At 45.3% G+C, this 26289-nt stretch overlaps 1 protein-coding gene across 2 annotated transcripts; it reads right to left on the bottom strand.

Annotated features, from left to right (window-relative positions):
* Positions 1–759: 759 nt before the first annotated feature.
* Positions 760–26289, bottom strand: LOC140728679 (immunoglobulin superfamily member 3-like). 2 transcript variants are annotated; one of them, XM_073047640.1, is made up of 5 exons: positions 26202–26289; positions 16673–17038; positions 7358–7777; positions 5452–5551; positions 760–1446 (listed from the first exon to the last, which is right to left on the bottom strand). In XM_073047640.1, exons 1-5 carry the CDS (start codon positions 26260–26262, stop codon positions 1431–1433), a joined length of 963 nt encoding a protein of 320 aa, XP_072903741.1. In that variant the 5' UTR covers positions 26263–26289; the 3' UTR covers positions 760–1430. The 2 variants fall into 2 exon arrangements, with proteins under 2 accessions (XP_072903741.1, XP_072903742.1); XM_073047641.1 differs by having other exon boundaries at positions 7358–7732.

Here is a 26289-nt window from a genome sequence, read left to right as displayed (position 1 = left end):
AAAATGATAGCACAGGATAAGCATGATGGGCTGAGTGGTCTCCCACACCCTGACTTTATGAAACATTGTATTTCACATTATCACTAAACATGAGTCAATGTCCACACGGTTATTTGTAGCATGGTCCTCGGTCAATCAATTACTTTGATACACTCAGCAAAACACAGAGCATCATATTGAGAGAGGTAAGAAGGACAAATACTGGGGATCCTCGCAGGGTCTGAAGAGCTGAATTAACCAGAGCCAAAGGGCAAAAGTTAATCCTGTACATGTATACTTTGGCAATAATATATTCTTCTGCCTTCACTACTGTGCTTGTGCGCATGCCTATGTCCACCTTCAGGTTTTTTCTCAATCATTCCTCCCACACTCCATCAGCTCTTGTACTCCTTCCTACACCCCTTCCACCCTCTGCCCCTCTTCCCTCCACTCTCAACTCCTTTTCTCTTTGCTACTCTACACCCACCCCGCGTGAAATAAATGTGCCCAAATTTCTGTCCCTGGGTTTTTATGAAGATGCTTATCGGAGGAGAATACACACTCATTCACTGGGGATGCTGGTATGGAGCATCAGTCATGCAGAGTAGCTCTTTAACAAGATGGAATTTGCATGTTGGACCAGCCACCACCATTTTTTACAGCTGTGTGGATCAACCATTGCTCTGAGCAGGAAATATTTTCCTTGCCTCAAAACTGCATAGAACTTATTTTTGTAATATGTATACTATGTATATTTAGAATGAAAATTGAAAAATCAAATACTTTTTAATTTTATTTATTAATTGAAGAGTATAATGAATATAGCACAACAATGAAAATATTTCACATTTCATAAACTTTTAAACTTAGACAATGTCGACATTCAGAAGGCTGATAGTTTATTAACAATGAGATACAGACTTCCATTGTCCTGATGAAGGGTCTTGACCTGAAATGTCAACTGTGCTTCTTCCTATAGATGCTGCCTGGCCTGCTGCGTTCCACCAGCATTTTGTGTGTGTTGCTTGAATTTCCAGCATCTGCAGATTTCCTCACGTTTGCTTCCATTCTGTGTTTATTTTTACAATTTGTAACAGTATTGTGACTTGAAACACTGACAATGTAAATATGTTTCAAAGTAAAGGTTGTGGTACATTTATTATTTAGAAAATTTATAGATTATAGTTACTAACATAATTTAACAGGGATTTTAAAATTATATTAACATAATGTAAAAGAAAATTCCAGCAGTGTGGCAACAAAGGCTAATGTACACATTACACGGGAACATTTAAGTCACGGCACAGCCGCACACCCATGCACCTTGGAGGGAACGGCAACAAATGATTGCTGCTCAGATCAGCAAAAGCACTCAGTCGCAGAGAGGTTGGGGCAGGAGAGGTTCCTGCTTGTGAAGGGAGAAAAATGGGTTCTCGGTCTCCAACAATTGATTAGTCTGGATCATCTCTGTGGATAAAATAAGACCAATTAAAATCAGTTTCAGTAATTGTATGAGGAAGACACGTTTCCCATTTATTGACATTTTAGAAATATTCCTCCCCTCCACAATTGGATTTCTGAATCCATGAACAGTAACTCACTGTCTACTCTCTTTTTGGACTACCCATTTATTTTCTTTTCCTCTATCTCTTATTGTAACTTTTAGTATTTTTAATGTATTGCATGGTACTGCTGCCACAATACAATAAATTTCACATGTCAGTGATAAACCAGATTTTGACTCTGATTCACAGAATTACAGAACAGTTCTAGTATAGAAGGATGCTCTAAGCACCCTGCCTCTCCTCACACATTCTCTATTTCCAACCCAGGGACATTTCTTATTGAATGTAGGCCAGTATATCACAGAAACCAGCCTCCCCTCCATGGATTCTGTCGACACTTCCCACTGCCTCAGGAAAACATCCAACATAATCAGAGACCCGTCCCACCACAACTATTCTCCTTTCTCTCCCCTTCTTTCAGGCCAAAAGACTCAAGAGCCTGAAAGCACATGCCAGCATCTCAGGAACAGCTTCTGCCCCACTGTAGACTCTTGAACTGACCTCCTCTATGATCATCTTATGATCTCTCAATCCAGCACATTGTGGTCCTGTCACTTTATCTAGTCAGTGCTGAACCATTTAAACTGTCTGGTCCCATCAACCTGCAGCAGGACCATGGCCCCCCATATCACTACCATCCATCTACCTATCCAAACTTCACTTAAAAGTTGAAATCAAACTCACATGCAGCACTTGTGCAAGCAACTCGTACCACACCCTCACAATCCTCTGAGTGAAGAAGTTTCCCCTCATGTTCCTCTTAAATTTTTCGCTTTTCACCCTTAACGCTTGGCCTCTAGTTGTAGTCCTACCCAACCTCAGTGGTAAAAGCCTGCTTGCATCTACCCTATCTATACCCCTCATAATTATGTACATCTCTATCAAATCTCCTCTCATTTTCCTGTGTTCCAAGGAATAAAGTCCTAACTTAGTCAACCTTTCCATATAGCTCATCTCTTTAGCCAGAGGTAACTTGAGGCAACATCCCTGTAAATTTTCTCTGTACTCTTTCAACCTTATTTACCATAAGACCAAAAGATATAGGAACAGAATTAGGCCATTTTGCCCATTGGGTCTGCTTCGCCATTTCATCATGTCTGATCCAATTTTCCTCTCAGCCCAACCCCAGTCTCTTGTCTTCCCCAGCATCTCCTAATTCCCTGACCAATCAAAAATCTATCAACCTCTTCCTTAAAGATACATATAGACTTGGCCTCCAAAGAATTCTACAGATTCACCAGTCTCCAGTTAAAGAAATTCCTCCTCATCTCCATTCTGGAAGGACTCCCCTCTATCGTGAGTCTACGACTTCTGGTCTTAGACTCTCCTACCTTCGGAAACAACCTCTCCACATCCACTCTATCAAGACCTTTCGCCATTCAATAGGTCTCAATTAGGTCACTGCTCATTCTTCTGAATTCTAGTGAATAAAGGCCCAGACCCATCAATAACTCTTCATATGACAAGCCATTCAATCCTGGAATCATTTTTGTGAACCTCCTTTGAATCCTTTACAGTTTCAGCACATCATTTCTAAGATAAGGAGCACAAAACTGCTCACAATACTCCATGAGGCCTCACCAGTGCTTTATAAAGTTTCAACAATGCATCCTTGCTTTTATATTCTAATCTTCTTGAAATGAATGCTAACATTGCATTTGCCTTCCTCATCACAGATTCAACTGGCAAATTAACCTCTAGGGAATCCCGCACAATGACTCCCATCCCTTTGCACCTCAGTTTTCTGTATTTTCTCTCCATTTAGAAATTAGTCAACCCTTTCATTTCTTCTAGCAAAGTGCATGACCATACACTTCCCGACACTGTATTCCATCTGCCATTTCTTTGTCCATTCTCATAATCTGTCTAAGTCCTTCTGTAGTCTCTCTACTTCCTCAAATTGACCTGCCTCTCCACCGATATTTGTATTATCTCCAAACTTTGCAACAAAGCCATCAATTCCATCATTGACATATAATGTAAAAAGAATCAGTCCTAACACAGACCCCTGTCAAACACCACTAGTCACCAGCAGCCAACCAGAAAAGGCTCCCTTTATTCCCACTCTTTGCCTCCTGCCAATCAGCCACTGTTTTATCCATAGTCGAGTCTTTCCTACTCCAAATTAGGCCTCACCAACCTATGCAATTACTTACTCCAGTTACTAATAACTGCAGGTTCAGAGGGGAGTAAGGTAGACTGTGTGAAAGGACTGGATGAGCCAAGGCAGTTAACACTATATTGCTAATTAGCAATGGATAGATCAATGACAGAAGGTAAGAGGCAGGAGTGAAGGGTGCACTGAGAATTTAAGGATGGCAGAAAGAGTCTGTGTGTTCCTCAGGCTGGAGGATAGTGAATAGTGATGTTCCTGAGGCATTGAGCTGGGTCCAATTTTATTTTGGGCTCCTAGACACATAGACACTTCTGAATTTGCAAATGACACAAAGCTTGCAAAGCAGCAAGGATAGCAATAGGAGGTGAAGAGACATGGATTGGGTGTTGGAGGGGAGGGCAAGTGGTTGGTCTAACAAAGTGATAACCTGGGAATGGATTATAAAGAGAGACCACACAGACTTTGGCAGTGGGCCTGTGGCATTCAGGTCATTGAAAATACTGGTTATGGCAGGAGAATCTATGCAAGTAGATGGGATGGTAAAGAAGTCTATAAGGTATGGGACAGAATCAGGCCATTCAGACCATTGAATCTGCTCCATTATGGCTGATTTACTACCCTTCTCAGTCCCATTTTCCCATCTTCTCCTTGTAACCTTTGGCACCCTGACTAATCAAAAACTTATCAACTTCCACTTTAAATATATCCAATGACTTGGCCTCCACTGCTGTCTGGCAAAGAACTTCACAGATTCATTACTCTCTGGCTAAAGAGATTCCTCCTCAATGCCTGCGTTTGTTGGTCTAGACATTGAGTATAAGATTCAAGAAGTCATATTGCAGCCATGTAAAACTCTGACTGGGTTGCCCTGAGTATTATATGCAACTGGAGTATTGGGGTGACATGGTGATGTAGTGGTTCGTGCAATCACTTTACAGCAAACAGTGATCGGGGTTCAATTATCCCCGCTGTCTGTATGTTCTCCCTGTGACCACATGGGCTTCCTCCCGGTGTTCAGTTTGCTTCCCAATCCTCCCTTCATTCCAAAAACATGTGTTGAGGGTTGGTAGCTGTGGGCACACTATGTTGGCACTGGAAGCTTGGGACCTCTGCTGGCTGCCCCCAGCACCAACCTCGCTGATTGGATTTGGTGCAAGTGATGCATTTCACTGTCTGTTTCAATGTACATGTGACAAAGAAATTCTGGGCTGTACCTCCTGTGCCTAATAAAGTGGCCACTGAGTATAAATTTGTGGTCTTCTTCTGGTGTCACCCATCCACTTCAAGGTTCAACGTGCTGTGTGTTCAGAGATGCTGTTCTGCTCACCACTGTTGTAACATGTGGTTATTTAAGTTAATCTCACCTCAAGCCAGTCGGGCCATTCTCCACTGACATCTCTCAAAAACAAGGTGTTTTCACCCACAGAACTGCTGCTCACTAGATGTTTTTTGATTGTTGCACTATTCTCTGTAAATTCTACAGTCTGTTGTCTGGGAAAATCCCAGGAGATCAGCAGTTTTTGAGATAATCAAATCACCCTGTCGTGCAACAACAATCATTCCACAGTCAAAGTCACATAGATCAAATTTCTTCCCCATTCTGATGTTTGGCCTTAACAATATCTGAACCTCTTGACCATGTCTGCATGCTTTTGTGCATTTCATTGCTGCCACATGATTGGCTGATTAGATATTTGTATTAATAAACAGGTGTCCCTGATAAAGTGGCTACTGAGAGTGTAAGTCACAATTCAGACATTTAAAGGCAAATCTCCCAGCAAATTTACATACCTGAGTTTGAGCTTGCATAAAATGATGCCCATCACTAACAAGGTGAAAATTTTCATTTCAAGTGGGATACATAACAGCACAATGGCGAACGTCTGTTTGACTGAAGAGAAAGTGGAAGAGGTCAAACTAGGTTCCAACAAAGGGGGAGAGAGCCCAATAATGCAGGGACATTTAATTCAACTCTGTGGGCAGACCGATGAGTGTGTAACTCAGATGCAAGTGACAATCGTCAGAAGGGAGGTGAGCTCGACAAAGGAGCAGTAAAGTGGAGAGAACCAAACAGGTTGGTCACAGGATTTCCCCTAAGACTGAGGCAGCAAGAGACCTTAATAATGATGAGAATTTAGACCATAAGGCCAACCTGACATTCCGTCATGGCTGATTTATTAACCCTCTCAACTCCATACTCCTGCCTTCTTCCCATAACCCTTGCCACCATGACTAATCAAGAGCTTGTTAATCTCCACTTTAAATTTCTGGTCTGTGGTAATGAATTCCACAGATTCACCACCCTCTGCCTAGAGAAACTCCTTCTCATCTCTGTTCTAAAGGGACATCCCTCTATTGTGAGGCTGTGCCCTCTGGTCCTAGATTCTCCCACTATAGGAAACATCCTCTCCACATCCACTCTGTCTAGGCCTTTCAATAATCTATAGGTTCCAGCAAGATTCCCCCCCTTCCCCCATCATTCTAAACTCCAGAGAGTACAGGCCAGTGGCCAGTTAGCCCCTTCATTTCTGGGATCATTCTCATGAACCCCCCGGACCCCCTCCAAAGCCAGGACATCTTTTCTTAGTATGGGGCTCAAAACTGCTCACAATGGTCCAGTCTGACCAAAGCCTTGTAAAGCCACATCATCCCATCCTTGCTTTTATATTCGAGTCCCCTCAAAATGAATGCTAACATTGCATTTACCTTCCTTACCACTGACTCAACCTGCAAACTAACCTATAAGGAGTCCTGAATGAGGACTCCCAAATCCCTTTGTACCTCTGATATGCTGAACTCATTTTCATGTTCTTCCCACACCAACCTAGATTGTATCAATCACCCCAACTAGGGGCATTTTACATAACCCGATTAACCCACTGACTTGCACGCCTCTGGGGTGTAAAAGGGTGTCAGAGAAACCCAGGCATTCACGGGGAGATAGTACAAACTCCACACAGCTGGTGCTGGCGGTCAGATCCCCAGTGATTGGGGTTCACACCCACAGATAACTCCAAGTTGCTGTGCTCGTTGATGGGGTGGTTCGGAAAGCGAATGGTGTGTTAGTCTTCATTCATCCAGGGATTGAAAACAAGAACCACAGGAGTTGCAACTCTACAAAACCCTATTTAGACCACACTTGGAGTATTGTGTTCACTTCTGATCACTTCATAAGAGGAAGGACGTGGAAGCTCCAGAGAGGGTGCAGAGGAGATTTACTGGGACTCAGCCTGGACTTGAGAGCATACCTCATGAGGATAGGTTGAGCGAGCTCAGGCTTTCTCTTTGGAGCAAAGGAGGTGAGGACCGACTTGACAGAGGTGTACAAGATGATGAGGCATACAAGATGATAAGATGATAAGGGCTGAAATGACTAATATGTTGAAGCAGTTTTAAAGTGATTGGAGGGAAGTATGAGGTAGGTCTTTACACACAGAGTGGTGGGTGCTAGGAACCCACCCACCAGGGGTGGTGGTAGAGGCAGGTACATTACGGACATTTAAGATACTCCTGGATAGGCAAATGAATGGATGGCAGAATGGAGGCAATGTGGGAGGGAAGAGTTAGATTGATCATAGGGTAGGGTATAAGGTCAATACAACATTGTGGGCTGAAGGGTCTGTGCTGTACGGTCCAATGTTGCATGCTCCCCTTCCTCCCTCACCCCCTGCATACACCACAGGGTGCGGTTTCTCACCAGGTCTGACCCACAGATGGGCCTCATACTGGGACAGATGGATGCTCGAGGGCGAGATAATTTCGAGATCAGTCCTGGTCCTGAACTCAGCCAGACACAGGTAGCTGTGACTGTCCTCCACTCTCAGCTGCTTTATTCTGGTCGAGGAGTTTCCCAGCTCTGGGTCCCCGACGAGCTCGTACCGAGTCACTCCATTTTCCGCTGCCCACGATCCATTTTGAATACGCCTGAAGGTGACGATGTGTCGGTAGGGATCCTTCCTCATCCACGTCACCGTGTGTGCGGTGAGGCTCTGCCGAGACCGTGTGAACACACAGGGTAACGTGGCCGAAGCTCCCTCGGTTCCAGTCACCTCCGAATCTTTTCCATCAGAAGCTGAGAGGAGGACAGACACCAGACAGGATTGATTCATGAACAGTTCTAAGCAAAGAGTGAGGAGAAGAGAGGGAGGTTTCTTAGACAAACTTGGAAATGTGAACCAGTGCCTCGAATCACACTGAATAAATTTTAGACACATCGCTGGACATCCCAGTAGGAAGGGTAGAGAGATCAGAGGCCCGATGCCCAGAGAGAAAGGTCTCGAGCCGTGTGGTACAGGTTGTTCCCCAGGGATCGGATCCCGTACTCTTGGTGGTGGGGTCTGAGGTCTCACACTGGTGTTGAAGGTCAGTGAAGATGTGGCTGGTCAGTAATTCTATCATCCACATCCCAGAAGATCCCTGTCGCAGTTGGTGCCCAATGCACACACATCTTACCCCCAAACATAGTACACACACACTCACACACACACACACACACACACACACACACACACACACACACACACACACACACACACACACACACACACACACACACACACACACACACACACACACTCCTACAGTGCATGTACCCACAAACAAACACAAACACACACATCGCTCCTTCTTATACCATTACCACGCTTCAGACTTCCACACATCTCTGGCTGATCAGCCACAGCAAGCATGTCTCACCGATGCACTTCCCACTCACTTGTACACTGGAGGCAGTTGGAAAGTGAGCCAGTGACAGCCTCTGTCCAGTGACTGCACAAGCAAGACCAGTCCACCCACTACCATCATTTGGGTTTGGGCCTCAACCTCTCACATTGCCTGGGTGCCTTTCTTCGTTCCAATGTCCCGGGAACCCCAGCCACTCAGGGAGTCACTATTTAGCAGGAGAACAAAGGCAGCTGTCACTTGAGAAGGAGTGGTCAGCCACCAGCTCAGATACTGGCACTCCTCAACCCAAGTCGGCCAAGGGGACATCTCCTCAGAGGGTGGCTGAGGGACTTGATGTCTGAAAAGTATCTGCTGCACTCTGTTGGATTGGAGTGCAGAATTGTTATTTTTTCTAGTAATTAGCTTGTAGTTTAACTCTTCTGTGCTTGCTTCTAATTTTTATATAATCGCTGTACGTAGACTCAATTGTTCAGTAAATTTTCTAGTGATTATAGTATAGCTGATTCTCTATTTTCTCAGCAAGACGTAAGGGCTGAGGTCAGTAAGTTGTTGGCATGCTACAGTGATGCCAAAACCAGGGCAACACTTACGGGATGCTCTCCAGAACATCTTTGGTCTGTGTTGGTTGCTGACGCAAATAACACATATCACTGTATGTTTTGATATGACAAATAAAGTGAATCTGACCTAACCTCCCATGCAGTCACCGGGGGATGCACAAAGCTCCTTACAGACAGTGGTGGGAATTGAACCAGGATCGCTGGCACTGTGAAGTGTTGTGCTAACTGCTACACTACCATAGCCCACCCCTATTTGTCTCTGAACTGTGGTGGCTGTTATGAGTGCACCACGCTGGCAAGTCTGTTGTCACATGTAAGCCAAAGTTCAAACTTTATTTATCCATATAACCATATATAACCGTATAACAATTACAGCACAGAAACAGGCCATCTCGGCCCTTCTAGTCCGTGCCAACGCTTACACTCAACTAGTCCCACTGGCCCGCACTCAGCCCATAACCCTCCATTCCTTTCCTGTCCATATACCTATCCAATTTTGCTTTAAATGACAATACCAAACTTGCCTCTGCCACTTCTACTGGAAGCTCATTCCACACAGCTACCACTCTCTGAGTAAAGAAATACCCCCTCGTGTTTCCCTTAAACTTTTGCCCCCTAACTCTCAAATCATGTCCTCTTGATTGAATCTCCCCTACTCTCAATGGAAAAAGCCTATCCAGGTCAACTCGATCTATCCCCCTCATTATTTTAAATACCTCTATCAAGTCCCCCCTCAACCTTCTACGTTCCAAAGAATAAAGACCTAACTTGTTCAGCCTTTCCCTGTAACTTAGGTGCTGAAACCCAGGTAACATTCTAGTAAATCTTCTCTGTACTCTCTCTATTTTGTTGATATATTTCCTATAATTCGGTGACCAGAACTGTATACAATACTCCAAATTCGGCCTTACCAATGCTTTGGACAATTTTAACATTACATCCCAACTCCTATACTCAATGCTCTGATTTATAAAGGACAGCATACCAAAAGCTTTCTTCACCACCCTATCCACATGAGATTCCACCTTCAGGGAACTATGCACCATTATTCCTAGATCACTCTGTTCTATTGCATTCTTCAATGCCCTACCATTTACCATGTATGTCCTATTTGGATTATTCCTACCAAAATGTAGCACCTCACACTTATCAGCATTAAACTCCATCTGCCATCATTCAGCCCACTCTTCTAACTGGCCTAAATCTCTCTGCAAGCTTTGAAACCCTACTTCATTATCCACAATGCCACCTACCTTAGTATCATCTGCACACTTACTAATCCAATTTACCACCCCATCATCCAGATCATTAATGTATATGACAAACAACATTGGACCCAATACAGATCCCTGAGGCACACCAGCCTCCAAGCTGACAAACAGTTATCCACCACTACTCTCTGGCATCGCCCATCCAGCCACTGTTGAATCCATTTTACTACTTAAATATTAATACCTAACGATTGAACCTTCCTAACTAACCTTCAGTGTGGAACCTTGTCAAAGGCCTTACTGAAGTCCATATAGACAACATCCACTGCTTTACCCTCATCAACTTTCCTCGTAACCTCTTCAAAAAATTCAATAAGATTTGTCAAACATGACCTTCCACGCACAAATCCACGCTGACTATTCCTAATCAGACCCTGTCTATCCAGATAATTATATATACCATCTCTAAGAATACTTTCCATTAATTTACCCACCACTGACGTCAAACTGACAGGCCTATAATTGCTAGGTTTACTCTTAGAACCCTTTTTAAACAAGGGAACCACATGAGCAATACGACAATCCTCCAGCACCATCCCCGTTTCTAATGACATTTGAAATATTTCTGTCAGAGCCCCTGCTATTTCTACACCAACTTCCCTTAAGGTCCTAAGGAATATCCTGTCAGGAACTGGAGATTTATCCACTTTTATATCCCTTAAAAGTGCCAGTACTTCCTCCTCTTTAATTGTCATAGTTTCCATAACTACCCTACTTGTTTCACTTAACTTACACAATTCAATATCCTTCTCCTTAGTGAATACTGAAGAAAAGAAATTGTTCAAAATCTCCCCCATCTCTTTCGGCTCCACACATAGCTGTCCACTCTGATTCTCTAAGGGACCAATTTTATCCCTCACTATCCTTTTGCTATTGATATAACTGTAGAAACCCTTCGGATTTATTTTCACCTTACTTGCCAAAGCAACCTCATATCTTCTTTTAGCTTTTCTAATTTCTTTCTTTACATTCTTTATATTCCTTGAGCACCTCATTTACTCCATGTTGCCTCTATTTATTATAGATCTCCCTCTTTTTCCAAACCAAGTTTCCAATATCCCTTGAAAACCATGGCGCTCTCAAACTTTTAATCTTTCCTTTCAACCTAACAGGAACATAAAGATTCTGCACCCTCAAAATTTCACCTCAAAATCCACTCCTTCTAAGTCCTTTCGCATGTCCTCAAAGTTAGCCTTTCTCCAATCAAAAATCTCAACCCTGGGTCCAGTCCTATCCTTCTCCATAATTATATTGAAACTAATGGCATTGTGATCACTGGACCTGAAGTGCTCCCCAACACATACGTCCGTACCCCTGACCTATTTCATTCCCTAACAGGAGATCCAACACTGCCCCTTCTCTAGTTGGTACCTCTATGTGTTGCTGCAAAAAAACTATCCTGCACACATTTTACAAACTCCAAGCCATCCAGCCCTTTTACAGAATGGGCTTCCCAGTCTATGTGTGGAAAATTAAAATCTCCCACAATCACAACCTTGTGCTTACTACAAATATCTGCTATCTCCCTGCAAATTTGCTCCTCCAATTCTCGCCCCCATTAGGTGGTCTATAATACACCCCTATAAGTGTTACTACACCTTTCCCATTCCTCAATTCCACCCAAATAGTCTCCCTAGATGAGCCCTCTAATCTATCCTGCCAGCGCACCGCTGTAATATTTTCTCAGACAAGCAATGCAACACCTCCTCCTCTTGTCCCTCCAATTCTATCACACCTGAAGCAACGAAATCCAGGAATATTTAGTTGCCAATCACACCCCTCCTGCAACCACGTTTCACTAATAGCTACAACATCATATTTCCAGGTATCAATCCATGCTCTCTCATCCACCTTTCTTACAATGCTCCTAGCATTAAAATAGATGCATTTAAGAAACTTTCCACCTCTTCCTCTCTGTTTATCCCTATCGATGTGATCCACTTTATTATCTTTTTCTTCCTTCTCCCCTACATCTTCGGTCTGAGCGCTCCCCTTCTCTATCACCTGCCTATCCTCCCTCAAACACGGTCTACTAGCTTTCTCTATTTGTGAACTAAACTCCTCTCCCCTAGTCTCTTCAAATTGATTCCCACCCCCCAACCATTCTAGTTTAAAGTCTCCCCAGTCGCCTTCGCAAATCTCCCCGCCAGGATATTGGTCCCCCTAGGATTCAAGTGTAACCCATCCTTTTTGTAGAGGTCACACCTGCCCCAGAAGATGTCCCAATGATCCAGAAACTTGAATCCCTGCCCCCTGCTCCAATCCTTCAGCCACGCATTTATCCTCCACCTCATTCCATTCCTACTCTCACTGTCGCGTGGCATAGGCAGTAATCCCGAGATTATTACCTTTGTGGTCCTTCTTCTCAACTGCCTTCCTAACTCCCTATATTCTCCTTTCAGGACCTCTTCCCTTTTTCTTCCTATGTCATTGGTACCTATATGTACCATGACCTCTGGCTCCACACCCTCCCACTTCAGGATATCTTGCACGCGATCAGAAACATCCTGAACCCTGGCACCAGGGAGACAAACTACCATCTGGGTCTCCTGATCACGTCCACAGAATCACCAATCTGACCCCTTAACTATCGAGTCCCCTATTACTACTGCCTTCCTCTTCCTTTCCCCTACCCTTCTGAGCTACCGGGCCGGACTCTGTGCTAGAGGCACGGTCACTGTTGCTTCCCCCAGGTAGGCTGTCCCCCCCTTATTATCAAGTGGTACAGCCACTGGGGTACTCTCTAGTACCTGACTCTTCCCCTTCCGCTACCTGTCTGGCTCCTGTGGCCCTGGTGTGACCACCTGCCTGTAACTCAACTCCTCACCCTCCCTGACCAGACGAAGGTCATCGAGCTGCAGCTCCAGTTCCCTAACACAGTCCCTTAGGAGCTGCAGCTCAGCACACCTGGAACAGATGTGGACGTCCAGGAGGCTAGGAGACTCCAGGACCTCGCACATCCGACACTGAGATCAACAAGCTGCCCTCACACTCATACTTCCCCCTTTCCTCAAATAACAGGAAAAACTGAAACCTAAACCTACCTTGCCTTGCCTGCTTCCGCCTAAGCCCGTTGAGCCAAAGCCCTTAAGCCTTCACTCTGCTCCCGGTTCACTCCGCTGTCCACTGTATAAGGCTGTGTCCTTTTTAAATCTTCCCCCGCTTCACTGCCCGCCATCACACAACTGCGCAGTCCCGCCTCTCTTAACTCCGACGAGAATAAGAAACATTCAAGATGGCTCCCGCTGCACTCCCATTCTGATCCTCTAACTTCTTTCTCCATACTTCTATCAAAGTATGTATACTTCATACAACTTTCAGATTCATCTCCTTGCAGGCAGCCACAAAACAAAGAAATCCCAATAGAACCCACCAAAACAAAAGAAGACCATCAGACCCAGTGTACAGTGAGAAGAAAAACAATAGAAGTAAGTAAATGGAATTCAGAACTGAAGCTCATGATTCAGAAGCCTGTTAGGTGCAGGCCTCAGCCTCAGTTCAGGGCAAAGACCAGTAAACCTTGAGTAGCAGCAAACTGAACCGGACCATCCCTCACCTCTGGTCCTGATACCATGAGTTTTCAATCTGGCCCAGTGCTTAAATCATCCAAACCTCGGGTCATTCCTCACTCTCAGACCCAGGCCCTGCCACACAAGGTAAGTGAGATAGACCTCCTTCCCGGACTATAGGAATGAAGTAGATTTGGTTTGACTAACACTGCGGTTCCACAGTTCATCCGAACTAGGATTAATTTTAATTTTCATTACAATTTTATTTCAATGTTTCATTTAAAACCCTGGAATGATATGAACTCACATTCCCTTGATTGATGATAGAATCTTAATGTCCTCGTTGTCCACGGGAATGGTACCGGAGGATTGGAGGGAGGCAAATGTTGTCCCCTTGTTCAAAAAAGGTAGTAGGGTTAGTCCAGGTAATTATAGACCAGTGAGCCTTACATCTGTGGTGGGAAAGCTGTTGGAAAAGATTCTTAGAGATAAGATCTATGGGCATTTAGAGAATCATGGTCTGATCAGGGACAGTCAGCATGGCTTTGTGAAGGGCAGATCATGCCTAACAAGCCTGATAGAGTTCTTTGAGGAGATGACCAGGCATATAGATGAGGGTAGTGCAGTGGATGTGATCTACATGGATTTTAGTAAGGCATTTGACAATGTTCCACACGGTAGGTTTATTCAGAAAGTCAGAAGGCATGGGATCCAGGGAAGTTTGGCCAGGTGGATTCAGAATTGGCTTGCCTGCAGAAGGCAGAGGGTTGTGGTGGAGGGAGTACATTCAGATTGGAGGGTTGTGACTAGTGGTGTCCCACAAGGATCTGTTCTGGAACCTCTACTTTTTGTGATTTTTATTAACGACCTGGATGTGGGGATAGAAGGGTGGGTTGGCAACTTTGCAGATGACACAAAGGTTGGTGGTGGTGTAGATAGTGTAGAGGATTGTCGAAAATTGCAGAAAGACATTGATAGGATGCAGAAGTGGGCTGAGAAGTGGCAGATGGAGTTCAACCCGGAGAAGTGTGAGGTGGTACACTTTGGAAGGACAAACTCCAAGGCAGAGTACAAAGTAAATGGCAGGATACTTGGTAGTGTGGAGGAGCAGAGGAATCTGGGGGTACATGTCCACAGATCTCTGAAAGTTGCCTCACAGGTAGATAGAGTAGTTAAGAAAGCTTATGGGGTGTTAGGTTTCATAAGTCGAGGGACAGAATTTAAGAGACGCGATGTAATGATGCAGCTCTATAAAACTCTAGTTAGGCCACACTTGGAGTATTGTGTCCAGTTCTGGTTGCCTCACTATAGGAAGGATGTGGAAGCATCGGAAAGGGTACAGACGAGATTTACCAGGATGCTGCCTGGTTTAGAGGGTATGGATTATGATCAGAGATTAAGGGAGCTAGGGCTTTACTCTTTGGAGAGAAGGAGGTTGAGAGGAGACATGATAGAGGTGTACAAGATATTAAGAGGAATAGACAGAGTGGACAGCCAGCACCTCTTCCCCAGGGCACCACTGCTCAGTACAAGAGGACATGGCTTTAAGGTAAGGGGAGGGAAGTTCAAGGGGGATATTAGAGGAAGGTTTTTCACTCAGAGAGTGGTTGGTGCGTGGAATGCACTGCCTGAGTCAGTGGTGGAGGCAGATATACTAGTGAAGTTTAAGAGACTACTGGACAAGAATATGAAGGAACTTAAGGTGGGGGGTTATATGGGAGGCAGGGTTTGAGGGTCGGTATAACATTGTGGGCCGAAGGGCCTGTACTGTGCTGTACTGTTCTATGTTCTATGTTCTATGTTCTATGATGACACAATCTCATGGTTTCAGCCAATGCCCTTCCTTTTACCGGCCTGGCAACACCAACACTTCCCTTGTGAAAGCCGCTGATCTGATGCTGTTTAATTAATAAATGTATTTATTTATTTAGAGATACGGCAGCATGAAACAGGCCCTTCTGGCACTTTGAGCTGCAGCCCACTTATTTAACCCCAGCCTAATCACAGGACAATTTACAATGACCAATCATCCCTCTAACTGGTACGTCTTTGGAATGTGGGAGGAAACTAGAGCAACCGGAGGAAGCCCATACACTCAGGGGGAGAACATACAAGCTCCCTACAGACAGCACTGGAATAAATTCCGAGCTCTGACATCCCGAGCTGTAAGAGCATTACACTAACTGCCACACTCTGTGCTTGGGATGCTGCGCAAGTGAGTGTGTGTAACTTCAACTTTGATCAAGCAATGGCTTACTTAACTGTGGGAGTATCTCGGGCAGCCTCTGTTTGCAGGAACACGCCTCCCAGCAGGTTTCGCTACAGAGGGGTTAGTTCTGTAGGCCAGACATACGGGTCTGTGTCTGACTTCTTCTGCTGTCTGTGTGGAGTCTGCATGCACTCCTTGTGGTGGCGGGTGCTTCCGTTTCCTTCCACGTTCCAGAGTCGTACGGGTGGGCAGGTTGGCAGGTAGTGGGCATGCCACGTGGGTGCTGAAAGCATGTGAGCTGCCTCCACAGAATCCTTGGTTACTGATGCAAATGTGAAATCTCACGGCCTGTTTCCATGTGCGCGGGAGAAACAAGGCTAAATTTGGACACCGCGGTAGGGTAGTAGTGGTCAGTGTGATACTCTAACTGCTCGAGGCATCAGTTCCAGCATCCTCTGTCAGAAAGTTTGCACGTTCTTTCTGTGAGCGGCTGGGTTTCCACTGAGAGCCCCCGTTTCCTCCCTCAATCCAATGACATACGGCTTAGTAGGCGAGTTGGTCATTGTAATTACAGACCGCTACAGACCGCTACAGAGGGGGTTAGTCCTGTAGGCCAAACATACATGCTAGTTGGTCATCCTGTGATTAGGCTAGGGTTAAATCAGTGGGGTGCTGGGCAGTGCAGCTCGTTGGGCCGGAATGGCCTGTTCTACGCTGTCTCTCTAAATAAATAAGAATAAAAAATAAGCTTTATTTTTAAATCTGAACATTGCTCCTTACCTCTGACCATCAGGTGTGTAAGGACCACTGATTTAAATATCCTACTGCTGTCCGGAATGTGACACCGATACTGACCACTGTCCGCCTGCTTCAGACGCTGCACCATTATCGAGGCGTCCCCCTGGCTGAAGTTCCCCACGAATGTGATCCGGCTGCCTTCTCCTTCCTGAATCATGTTGTTGCACTGGGAGTGGAAGGGACTGGGATATGTACAATTGGCCACGGGTTTGTAACCCCGCAGGTCGCCTTTGAGCCATGACACAGAGAAGGGGAGGGTGAAGTCGCTGACAGTACATGGCAACACCGCAGAGCCTCCTTCCACCGCAGACACTTCATCAGCGTAGGGAATGGTCCAAATGTCAGTGGCTGAGAGAGGGGAGAATGACAGGTTTTAATTGTTGTGCTTAAATTTAGAGATGCACCGTGAATCAATCCCTTCAGTCCCGACAAGTCGTGTTGCCCAGCAACCCAGCAATTTAACGCTGGTTTAAACGCAGGTCAATTTACAATGACTGATTCATCTATTAACTGTGGACTGTGGGAGGAAACCGGAGCACCCGGAGGAAACCCACGCTCACACGGGAAGAACGTACAAACTTCTCACAGCCGCCACTGGGACTGAACTCCGAACTGCGACGCCCTGAGCCGTGATAATATCGTCCTGACTGCGACGTTACCGTGGCGCCGCAATTCGTTGCAGCCGAGTGATAGGCGGAGGCAGCTCAGTCGTGTGGTGAACCGAGATGCTGCGTCACAGCTCCAGTAACCCAGGCTCAATCCCGGATTCCGGCACTGCCTGCACGTTCTCCCACCTCCGGTCTCCAGTTTCCTCGCAACGACCCTGGGATGTGGCGGGGTGGGGTGGGGTGGAAGGGGGCGATGGCAAATCACTTCTCTAGAAAAATTTGCCAAGAACAATCATGGTCAAAGACCGTGATCGCCCACATCACAGGACATGCCTTAGTGATGATGATAACTGAGTGTACATTGATTAAGAAACCCATCATCAGGCCTTCTATCCACGTTGGGGTTTATCAATTTTGCAGGAGGGGTCAGGCTTCAAGCATTTTGCATGTCAGGTGCTACAAATAAGGAATTACAGACAAGGGCAAGACCTTTGAATACAAGCCCTTGCCAGGTGACAAACACCTGACTTGTGCGTAGCCTATACAGACAAGCAAGCTTTGCCCTGGGAAAAACACGGTGAATGTACACACAATCTATACCCGTAATGATTTTATACACCTCTGCAAGCTGTATCAGAAACCGCAGAAACACATCAGGGGAACCAGTGGCCCCTGCCCCCCCCCCCTCCCAGCCCACTTCCATGGACAACATCCTGTACCGTACAATGGTCACTTGGCCTCACAATCTACCTCGTTATGATCGTACATTTATCATTTACCTGCACTGCACTTTCTCTGTAGGTCTTACCCTTTATTCTGCATTCTGTTCCTGTTTAACTATGTCCTACCTCAATGATCTGCAGGAACTGTATGCGAGACAAGATTTTCATCACAGCTTGGTACATGTGACAGTAATAAACCAAAGTTAGAGTTAGTAAATTGTGGGCATGTTGCTTTGGCAGCGGAAGCATAGTCACACTTGCGGGCTGCCTCCAGAACGTGCTCGCACTGTGCTGGTCGTTGCCACAAGTCATGCATTTCACTGTATCTTTCAACGTACGTGGGACAAATAAGGCTAATCTTTCATCTTTTAAGATTAAATCTTTAAGGGAGGCATGGTAGTATAGCAGTTACAATGATCAATAATGAAAATCCCCCACCCAGTCACCCATTGAACATTAATGTAAGTGGAAAACAGATTTGAGACTGGGTTCAGATTTGTGTCAGCATTGTGAATTGTTCCAGGACCCCCTGCCTACAGGGAAGATGTCAAGAAGACTGAAAGATTGCAGAGACAATTTATAAGGATGATGCTGGGACTTGAGGACCTGAGTTAGTCTTGGTGTATTGTGAACAGTTTTGGGTCCCTTATCTAAGAAAAGATGTGCTGACATTGGAGAGGATTCAAAGGAGGTTCGTGAAAATGATTTTGAATTGAAAAGTTTTCGTTTAAGGAGCGTTTGGTGGCTCAGGGGCTGTATTCACTGGAATTCAGAAAAATGAGGGAGGAATCTCATTGAAACCTAGTGAATGTTGAAAGGCCTCGATAAAATTGAAGTGAATTGAATTAAATTGACTTTATTTCTTACATCCTTCACATATATGAGTAAAAATCTTTACGTTACATCTCTGTTGAAATGCATTCATAGTAATTTATAATAATATATAATAAATGGAACAGTGAATGTAACATAGAGAAATACACTCAAATCAGTGTGAGTTAATCAGTCTGATGGTCTGCTGGAAGAAGCTGTCCCAGGGGCTGTTGGTCCTGGCTTTTATGCTGCGGTACCACTTCCCAGATGGTAGCACCTAGAATAGTTTGTGGTTGGGGTGACTCGGGTCAATTTATTGCCACAGACAGATGTGGAGACCAAGTCATTGTGTATATTTAAGGCAGAGATTGATAAGTCAGGGCATGAAGGGATATAGAAACATAGAAAACTTACAGCACAATACAGGCCCTTCGGCCCACAATGCTGTGCCGAACATGTACTTACTTTATAAATTACCTAGGGTTACCCATAGCCCTCTATTTTTCTAAGCTCCATGTGCCTATCCAGCAGTCTCTCAAAAGACCCTATCGTATCCACCTCCACCTCTGTCACCAGCAGCCCATTCCACGCACTCACCAACCTCTGTGTAAAAAAACTTACCCCTGACATCTCCTCTGTACCTACTTCCAAGCACCTTAAAACTGTGCTCTCTCGTGCTAGCCATTTCAGCCCTGGGAAAAAGCCTCTGACTATCCACACTATCAATGCCCCTCATCATCTTATACACCTCTATCAGGTCTCCTCTCACCTCCTTCACTCCAAGGAGAAAAGGCCAAGTTCACTCAAACTATTCTCATAAGGCATGCTCCCCAATCCAGGCAAATCCTTGTAAATCTGTGTTTATATGGGGAGAAGAGTAGTCATAGCCGAAGGGTGGTAGTGGGGACGAGCTCCCACTGCTAAACAAATGCTCTTCATGGCGTGCGTCTCAAACAGCCTCTGACAACCAAGTCCAACCCCTGGCCTTCACGTGTGGCATAGTTCTTATGCCCGGTGGAGTTATTCTCACTGACATGAGAAGGGGCAAAGGCGGACCACTGGCGCCTTAAAACCAGTTGCTCCGGGCAGATGGGGCTCGTTAACCTCGGATGGTAGCTCATCTAGGAGAGGGAAGACTCCGATTTCAAACCTCCGCTGCCTTGTGGCTATACCCGCTCACGGGAAAGGCTTTGGGAGCAAACCTCGAGGCAAAATCCGGAGTCGGAGTCCCAAAGGCGGCTGACTGCTGTACCCAGCACCGGCACGGCAACTCCTGAGATGCTGCTGGCACCAAACTGTATCGACTTCCGTCGTTCCTTTGGACCTGTCATCAGCATGGAGAGGGGGTCCCGCTGCATGGGCAACAGACCGATCTCCATATCAACTCTGCCCTGGCTTGCACCTTAGAGAAGCCACTCCCGGTGACTGCCAGAGGCACGGTACCCATGGTCGACCACGACCGACGGAGGCCACACAACGGGGAGAATGCAGGAAACTGGAACTGAGGGGAAAAATGGATCAGCCATGTTGAAATGGTCGAACTTGATGGGCCAAATAGCCTAATTCTGCTCCTATATCTAAAAAAAAACAGATGAAAGGGAAAATATTGAAGGTGGAATGTCTTCACTCAGAGGGTGATGAGAGTGCGGAATGAGCTGTCAGAAGAAGTGATGAATTGGGCTTGATTGCAGTATTTAAGAAAAATTTGTATAAATACATGGATGGGAGGGGTACAGGGCATTAGGGTGCAGATGGAACAAGGCAAAATAACAGTTCAGCACATACTAGATAGGCCAAAGGGCCTGTTTGTGTGCTGTTATACTTTATGATTTTCTGACTGTAGTGACAATGAGCCAATTGACATTAAAAGCCACGCTATAGCTCAGAGCCTTTGTGGTGTGTGAGGCACTGGCTGCTCTGTGACCACTGACTCCAGAACATTCGTGTCAGTTCCCGTTGTAGACTGAACTTTGATATTTTGTCACTTCTGCAGCCAATGTTGACATTGCTTTCACAAGAACGTAGGAAATGGGAGGTCAAGGCGATTCATCTCCAAAAGCCCTGTCTGCCATTCTTTATCTCAATACCATGTCCCTTGCCTCTCAATGCTCTTAATATCTAGAAACTTATCACTTTCTTTTTAAATGAACCAAAACCATCTGACCATACAACATAGGAGCAGAATTAGGCCATTCAGCTATCAAGTCTGCTCCACCATCCCATAATGGCTGATTTATTATCACTCTCCAGCCTCCTTCCCGTAACCTTTGACACCCTGACTAATATAACCATATAACAATTACAGCACGGAAACAGGCCATCTCGGCCCCTCTAGTCCGTGTCGAATCAAGGACCTCTGCTTTATCTATGCTAAATGACTGTCTGTGGCAATGAATTCCACAGACTGACCAACCTCTGGCTCAAGAAACATGTTCTTATCTTTGTTCTAAAGAGAAGCCCTTCTATTCTGAGGCTGTGCCCTCTAGTGCTAGACACCCCCACTATAGGAAACATCCTCTCCACATCCACTCTATCTAGGCCCTTCAATATTTGATAGCTTTTAATGAGATCCCCCCCCCCCCACCATCCTTTTCAACTCCAGTAAGTACAGACTCAAGAGTCACCAAATGCTCCTCATACGTTAATCCTTTCATTCCTGGATCAGTATCGTGAACTCCTCTGGACCCTCTCCAATGGTAGCACATCCTTTCTTAGATGAGGCCGAAAACTGCTCACAATGCGTCAGGTGTGCTCTGACCATTGCTTTGTAAAGCTTCGACATTACAGCCTTGCTTTTATATTCCAGCCCTCTCAATGTGAATGCTAATTGCTTTCCTCACCACTGACTCAACCTGCACTAGGTCTCTCAAGTCCCTTTGCCCCTCTGATTTCTGAATTTGCTCCCCATTTAGAAAATAATCTACATCATGAGAAAATCTGCAGATGCTGGAAATCCAGAGCAATCTCTGTGGATCTCACCTACTCCCAACATATCGATGCAGCTATGATAAAGGCAAGACAGCGGCTATACTTCACTAGGAGTTTGAAGAGATTTGGCATGTCAGCAAATATACTCAAAAACTTCTATAGATTTACCGTGGAGAGCATTCTGACAGGTTGCAGCACTGTCTGGTGTGGAGGGGCTACTGCATAGGACTGAAAGAAGCTGCAGAGGGTTGTAAATCTAGTCAGCTCCATCTTGGATACTAGCCTGCAAAATACAACTTGAGAGCATCTTCAAGGAGTGGTGTCTCAGAAAGGCAGCATCCATTATTAAGGACCTCCAGCACCCAGGACATGTCCTTTTCTCACTGTTACCATCAGGTAGGAGGTACAGAAGCCTGAAGCCACACACTCAGCGATTCAGGAACAGCTTCTTCCCCTCTGCCATCTGATTCCTAAACAGCCATTGAACCCATGAACACTACCTCACTTTTTAAATATATATTATTTCTGTGTTTTGCATGATTTGTAATCTATTCAATATACACATGCTATAATTGATTGACTTATTTATTTATTATTATTATTTTTCTCTCTCTGCTAGATTATGTATTGCATTGAACTGCTGCTGCTAAGTTAACAAATTTCACGACACATGTTGGTGATAATAAACCTGATTCTGATTCTGACAAAATGCTGGGGGAACTCAGCAGGTCAGACAGCATCTGTGGAAAAGAGTAGAGCACTGATGAAGGGTCTCGGCCTGAAACTTTGACCGTTAACTCATCTCCATAGATGCTGCCTGATCTGCTGAGATGCCCCAGCATTTTGTGTGTGTTACATCTTTATTCTTTCTGCCAAAAGTGGGTGATCGTACACTTCCCTGCACTGTAGGAAGCAATACGAGGACGTTGGAGATTTTAGCAGCCTGGCCGTGAGCGCCTTAACTCCACAGTGCAACTTTTTAGGCTACGTTTACTGTTGCCCGCCCCGAGTGAGAAACAAAATAACAAAAGGGCTTCGAGAGCTGGCAGGATCCCCTCTGGTGTTCTGAAACTCGGCAGAGAGAAACCTCAGTACAGACCTGCAAACTCCCACATCCGGAAAGAGAATATTCCAGGGGTGAGGGTTTGCCTGGAATACGGCAGCGATCAAGATCTATGTCGATGATTCGGCTGAGGGCACGAAATGTCAGCCTGGGGTCAGGTGCAATATACTATGGAAAAGCATGAGGGAATCCACAGGGCTGAACGAAACAGAAAAGCAGGGCAGTTGTTAAATAGTGGGAGATTAAGTTCAAAGTAAGTATATTCAGATCCCAGAGCTGAACATTTTCACCCCTACCTCGAGGTATAAATGTTAGTGGCAACTCCTCTTTGCTATGTTCTTGCAGTGTTCCAAACAACCGAGGCATTTGAAGACTGGATAGAGTGGTCTGTAGATGTCTTCTTTCCAACCCAACCACTTTACATATTATCAAAGTACATACAGTTAAGCCACCATATACTACCTGAGATTCATTTTCTTGCAGGCATTCACAGTAGAACAAAGAAATACAACAGAAACATTAACTATTGTATATTGACTAAGCAACTCATATGAAGCACTAGTGGCATTATATTTTGACCTGTGTTGTAAATGCACCTTATTATTTGTTAATCTATTTATGGTAATATTGTCTTATGTATTGTGTTTGAGTTATATGTACTGTGTGGTGCACCTTGGCCCGGAGGAATGTTGTTTTGTTTGGCTGTGTATATGTGTGTGGTTGAATGACAATAAACTGGAACTTGAACAATGACTATTGTATAGTTAGTGACATACTAAGGCTGGCAAACAACAATGCACGAAGACAACGTATACAAATACAAAAGTTATATATTGATAAATAATACTGAGAACATGAATTGTAGAGTCCTTAAAAGTGATTCCACTGGTGGTGGAATTAGTTCAGAGTTGAGGTGAGCAAAGTTAACCACACTGGGTCAAGAGCCTAATGGTTGAGGGGTAAACACTGTTCCTGAACCTGGAGGGGTGGGACCTATGGCTCTTGTACCTCTTTCCCTTATTAGCCTCAAATCCTGAGCCTCTTGTACCTCTGGAACTAGGTTCTTGACTTTGTCATCATGAGACCACAGTCAGTGCAGATCAGGGATAACATCTCCACCTTCCTGACAATAAACACAGGTGAACCTCAAAGATTCCTGCTGGGCAATGCTTCCTCTAATTTGTAATGACCAGTGTGCCAGGCAATTTTTTGCCCATTGACAACAACATGCGCGCACTGAATAATTTCTTCAATAAAAACAGTATAAGTAAGTCAGTTCTAAAATCTGCAGACAAATCATCGCAAACTCTGCGTTGTCAACACTGCCAGCATCAGACACCGGAAAAGGAAATGTGATTGTGTATGATAGTGAAATAAGCTTAACGTACCAGCAAGGTCGAAGGTGTCAACCTCTGGTGCGCAGTTTAAGTTCCTTTATGTACTAGTAGCAAAAGGATGTGTGTGCATGTGTGAGCACCTTAGAAAGAACATAGGCGCTTAGTCCGTCGCTCTACTTTCCCGGCACTCATGGCTTGTGGTAGCATCGCAGTTAGCGCAAAGCTTTACGGTGCGTCAGCTGTAGGATCGGGGTTCAATTCCTGCCACTGTCTCTAAGGAGTTTGTATCTTCTCCCTGTGACCACGAGGGTTTCCTCCCACATTCCAAAGACATGCGGTCGGGGTTAGGGTTAGTGAGCTGTGGCCACATTATGTTGGCACTGGAGGTACAGAGGTACTTGCAGGCTGTCCTCAGCACATCCTCGGACCGCGTTGGTCACTAACACAAACGACACATTTCACTGTATGTTTCATAAAAACACAGAAAACCTACAGCACAATACAGGCCCTTCGGCCCACGATGCTATGCTGAACACGTACTTTCTTTAGAAATTACCTGGGATTACCCATGGGTAATTTTGATGTACATGTGACAAATGAAGCCTATCTGTGTTGCTGAACTGTGGTGATCAGACTTGTGCCAGTCGGTTCAACAACTGAACGGTCGAAGAGAAGTCATTGTTACCGATCCAGTGCTGTGGGACTTCAGAACTTTTGTTTTGTAATGTTTTATTTATTTATTGAGGCACAGCACAGAACAGGCCTGTTCAGCCCTTCCAGAGCCACCCAGCAATTCCCGATTTAATCCTAACCTAATCATGGGACAACTTACAATGATCAATTAGCCTGCCAACCAGTACGTCTTCGGACTGTGGGAGGAAACCGGAGCACCTGGAGGAAACCCACGTGGTCACAGGGAGAACGTACAAACTCCTTACAGGCAGCAGCGGGAACTGAACCTGGGTCACTGGTACTGCAAAGTGTTTTGCTAACCACTATGCTACCGTGCAGCCGAGCTGTGAGAGGATGAAAATAGCCCATATGGTGGGGATCTTTGCCTCGTGTAGACACCACCGATGGTGGGGAAGGATGTGCCGGTGAGGTATGGGGCAGAATCTACTACTTTCTGCTGCTTCGTACATTTCTATAACTTTCCAAAGACCATAAGACCATAAGACAAAGGAGCAGAAGTCGGCCATTCGGCCCATCGAGTCTGCTCCGCCATTTCATCCTGAGCTGATCCAATCTCCCCTTTAGTCCCATTCCTCCGCCTTCTCACCATAACCTTTGATGCCCTGACCACTCAGATACCTATCAATCTCTGCCTTAAATACACCCAATGACTTGGCCTCCACTGCCGCCTGTGGCAACAAATTCCATAGATTCACCACCCTCTGGCTAAAAAGATTTTTTCGCATCTCTGTTCTGAATGGGCGCCCTGCAATCCTCAAGTCATGTCCTCTCATACTAGACTCCCCCACCATGGGAAACAACTTTGCCACATCCACTCTGTCCATGCCTTTCAACATTCGAAATGTTTCTATGAGGTCCCCCCCTCATTCTTCTAAACTCCAAGGAGTACAGTCCAAGAGCGGTCAAACATTCCTCACATGTTAACCCTCTCATTCCCGGAATCATTCTAGTAAATCTTCTCTGAACCCTCTGCAATGTCAGTACATCCTTTCTTAAATAAGGAGCCCAAAACTGCACACAGTGCACACAAAGGAGCTACAGATAAACACCTGGAACGATACCCGCCAGGAGGTGGCATGGCCTGAATGGTGGGGATCTTTGATGATGGACATTGTCTCCTTGAGGCAGCTCCTCCTGTAGATACCACATCCGGGGTGTTAATCACAGGTTCTTCAAGTAGGTCAAGCCAGCTACCAGCTGCCAATATCCCAACCAGTATTCACCGTGCGACCACTGGCCGCCACAACCTGCTCCGATAGCTCCACCTCTCGGATCCCCTGATGCTGACCCTGCCCTTGGAGATGAAGTGAAAACTTAAACAGTCTGAACAAAATAAAAAGCACTTACAGTCACTGAGTACAGAGCCCAACAGCAGGGCAGCAGGCAGCCAGGCACCCAGTAAGCTCATCTCCAACTTGATCCTCAGTGCCCTCTT

This window comes from Hemitrygon akajei, chromosome 6 (assembly GCF_048418815.1).
Source record: "Hemitrygon akajei chromosome 6, sHemAka1.3, whole genome shotgun sequence".
Lineage (NCBI taxonomy): Eukaryota > Metazoa > Chordata > Chondrichthyes > Myliobatiformes > Dasyatidae > Hemitrygon > Hemitrygon akajei.
Note: the sequence above shows the minus strand (reverse complement) of the source record. Positions and strands in the feature narration are given on the sequence as shown.

What these genes read in the sequence shown, in the direction of transcription:
- LOC140728679 (XM_073047640.1), bottom strand. Translation starts at nt 26,262, where the DNA reads ATGAGCTTACTGGGTGCCTGGCTGCCTGCTGCCCTGCTGTTGGGCTCT. An exon ending in TACACACCTGATGGTCAGAG is followed by an intron (nt 7,778 to 16,672) that starts GTAAGGAGCAAT and finishes CTCTTTGCTTAG; the next exon opens with AACTGTTCATGAATCAATCC. An exon ending in CCATCTGTGGGTCAGACCTG is followed by an intron (nt 5,552 to 7,357) that starts GTGAGAAACCGC and finishes CTTTCTCTTCAG; the next exon opens with TCAAACAGACGTTCGCCATT.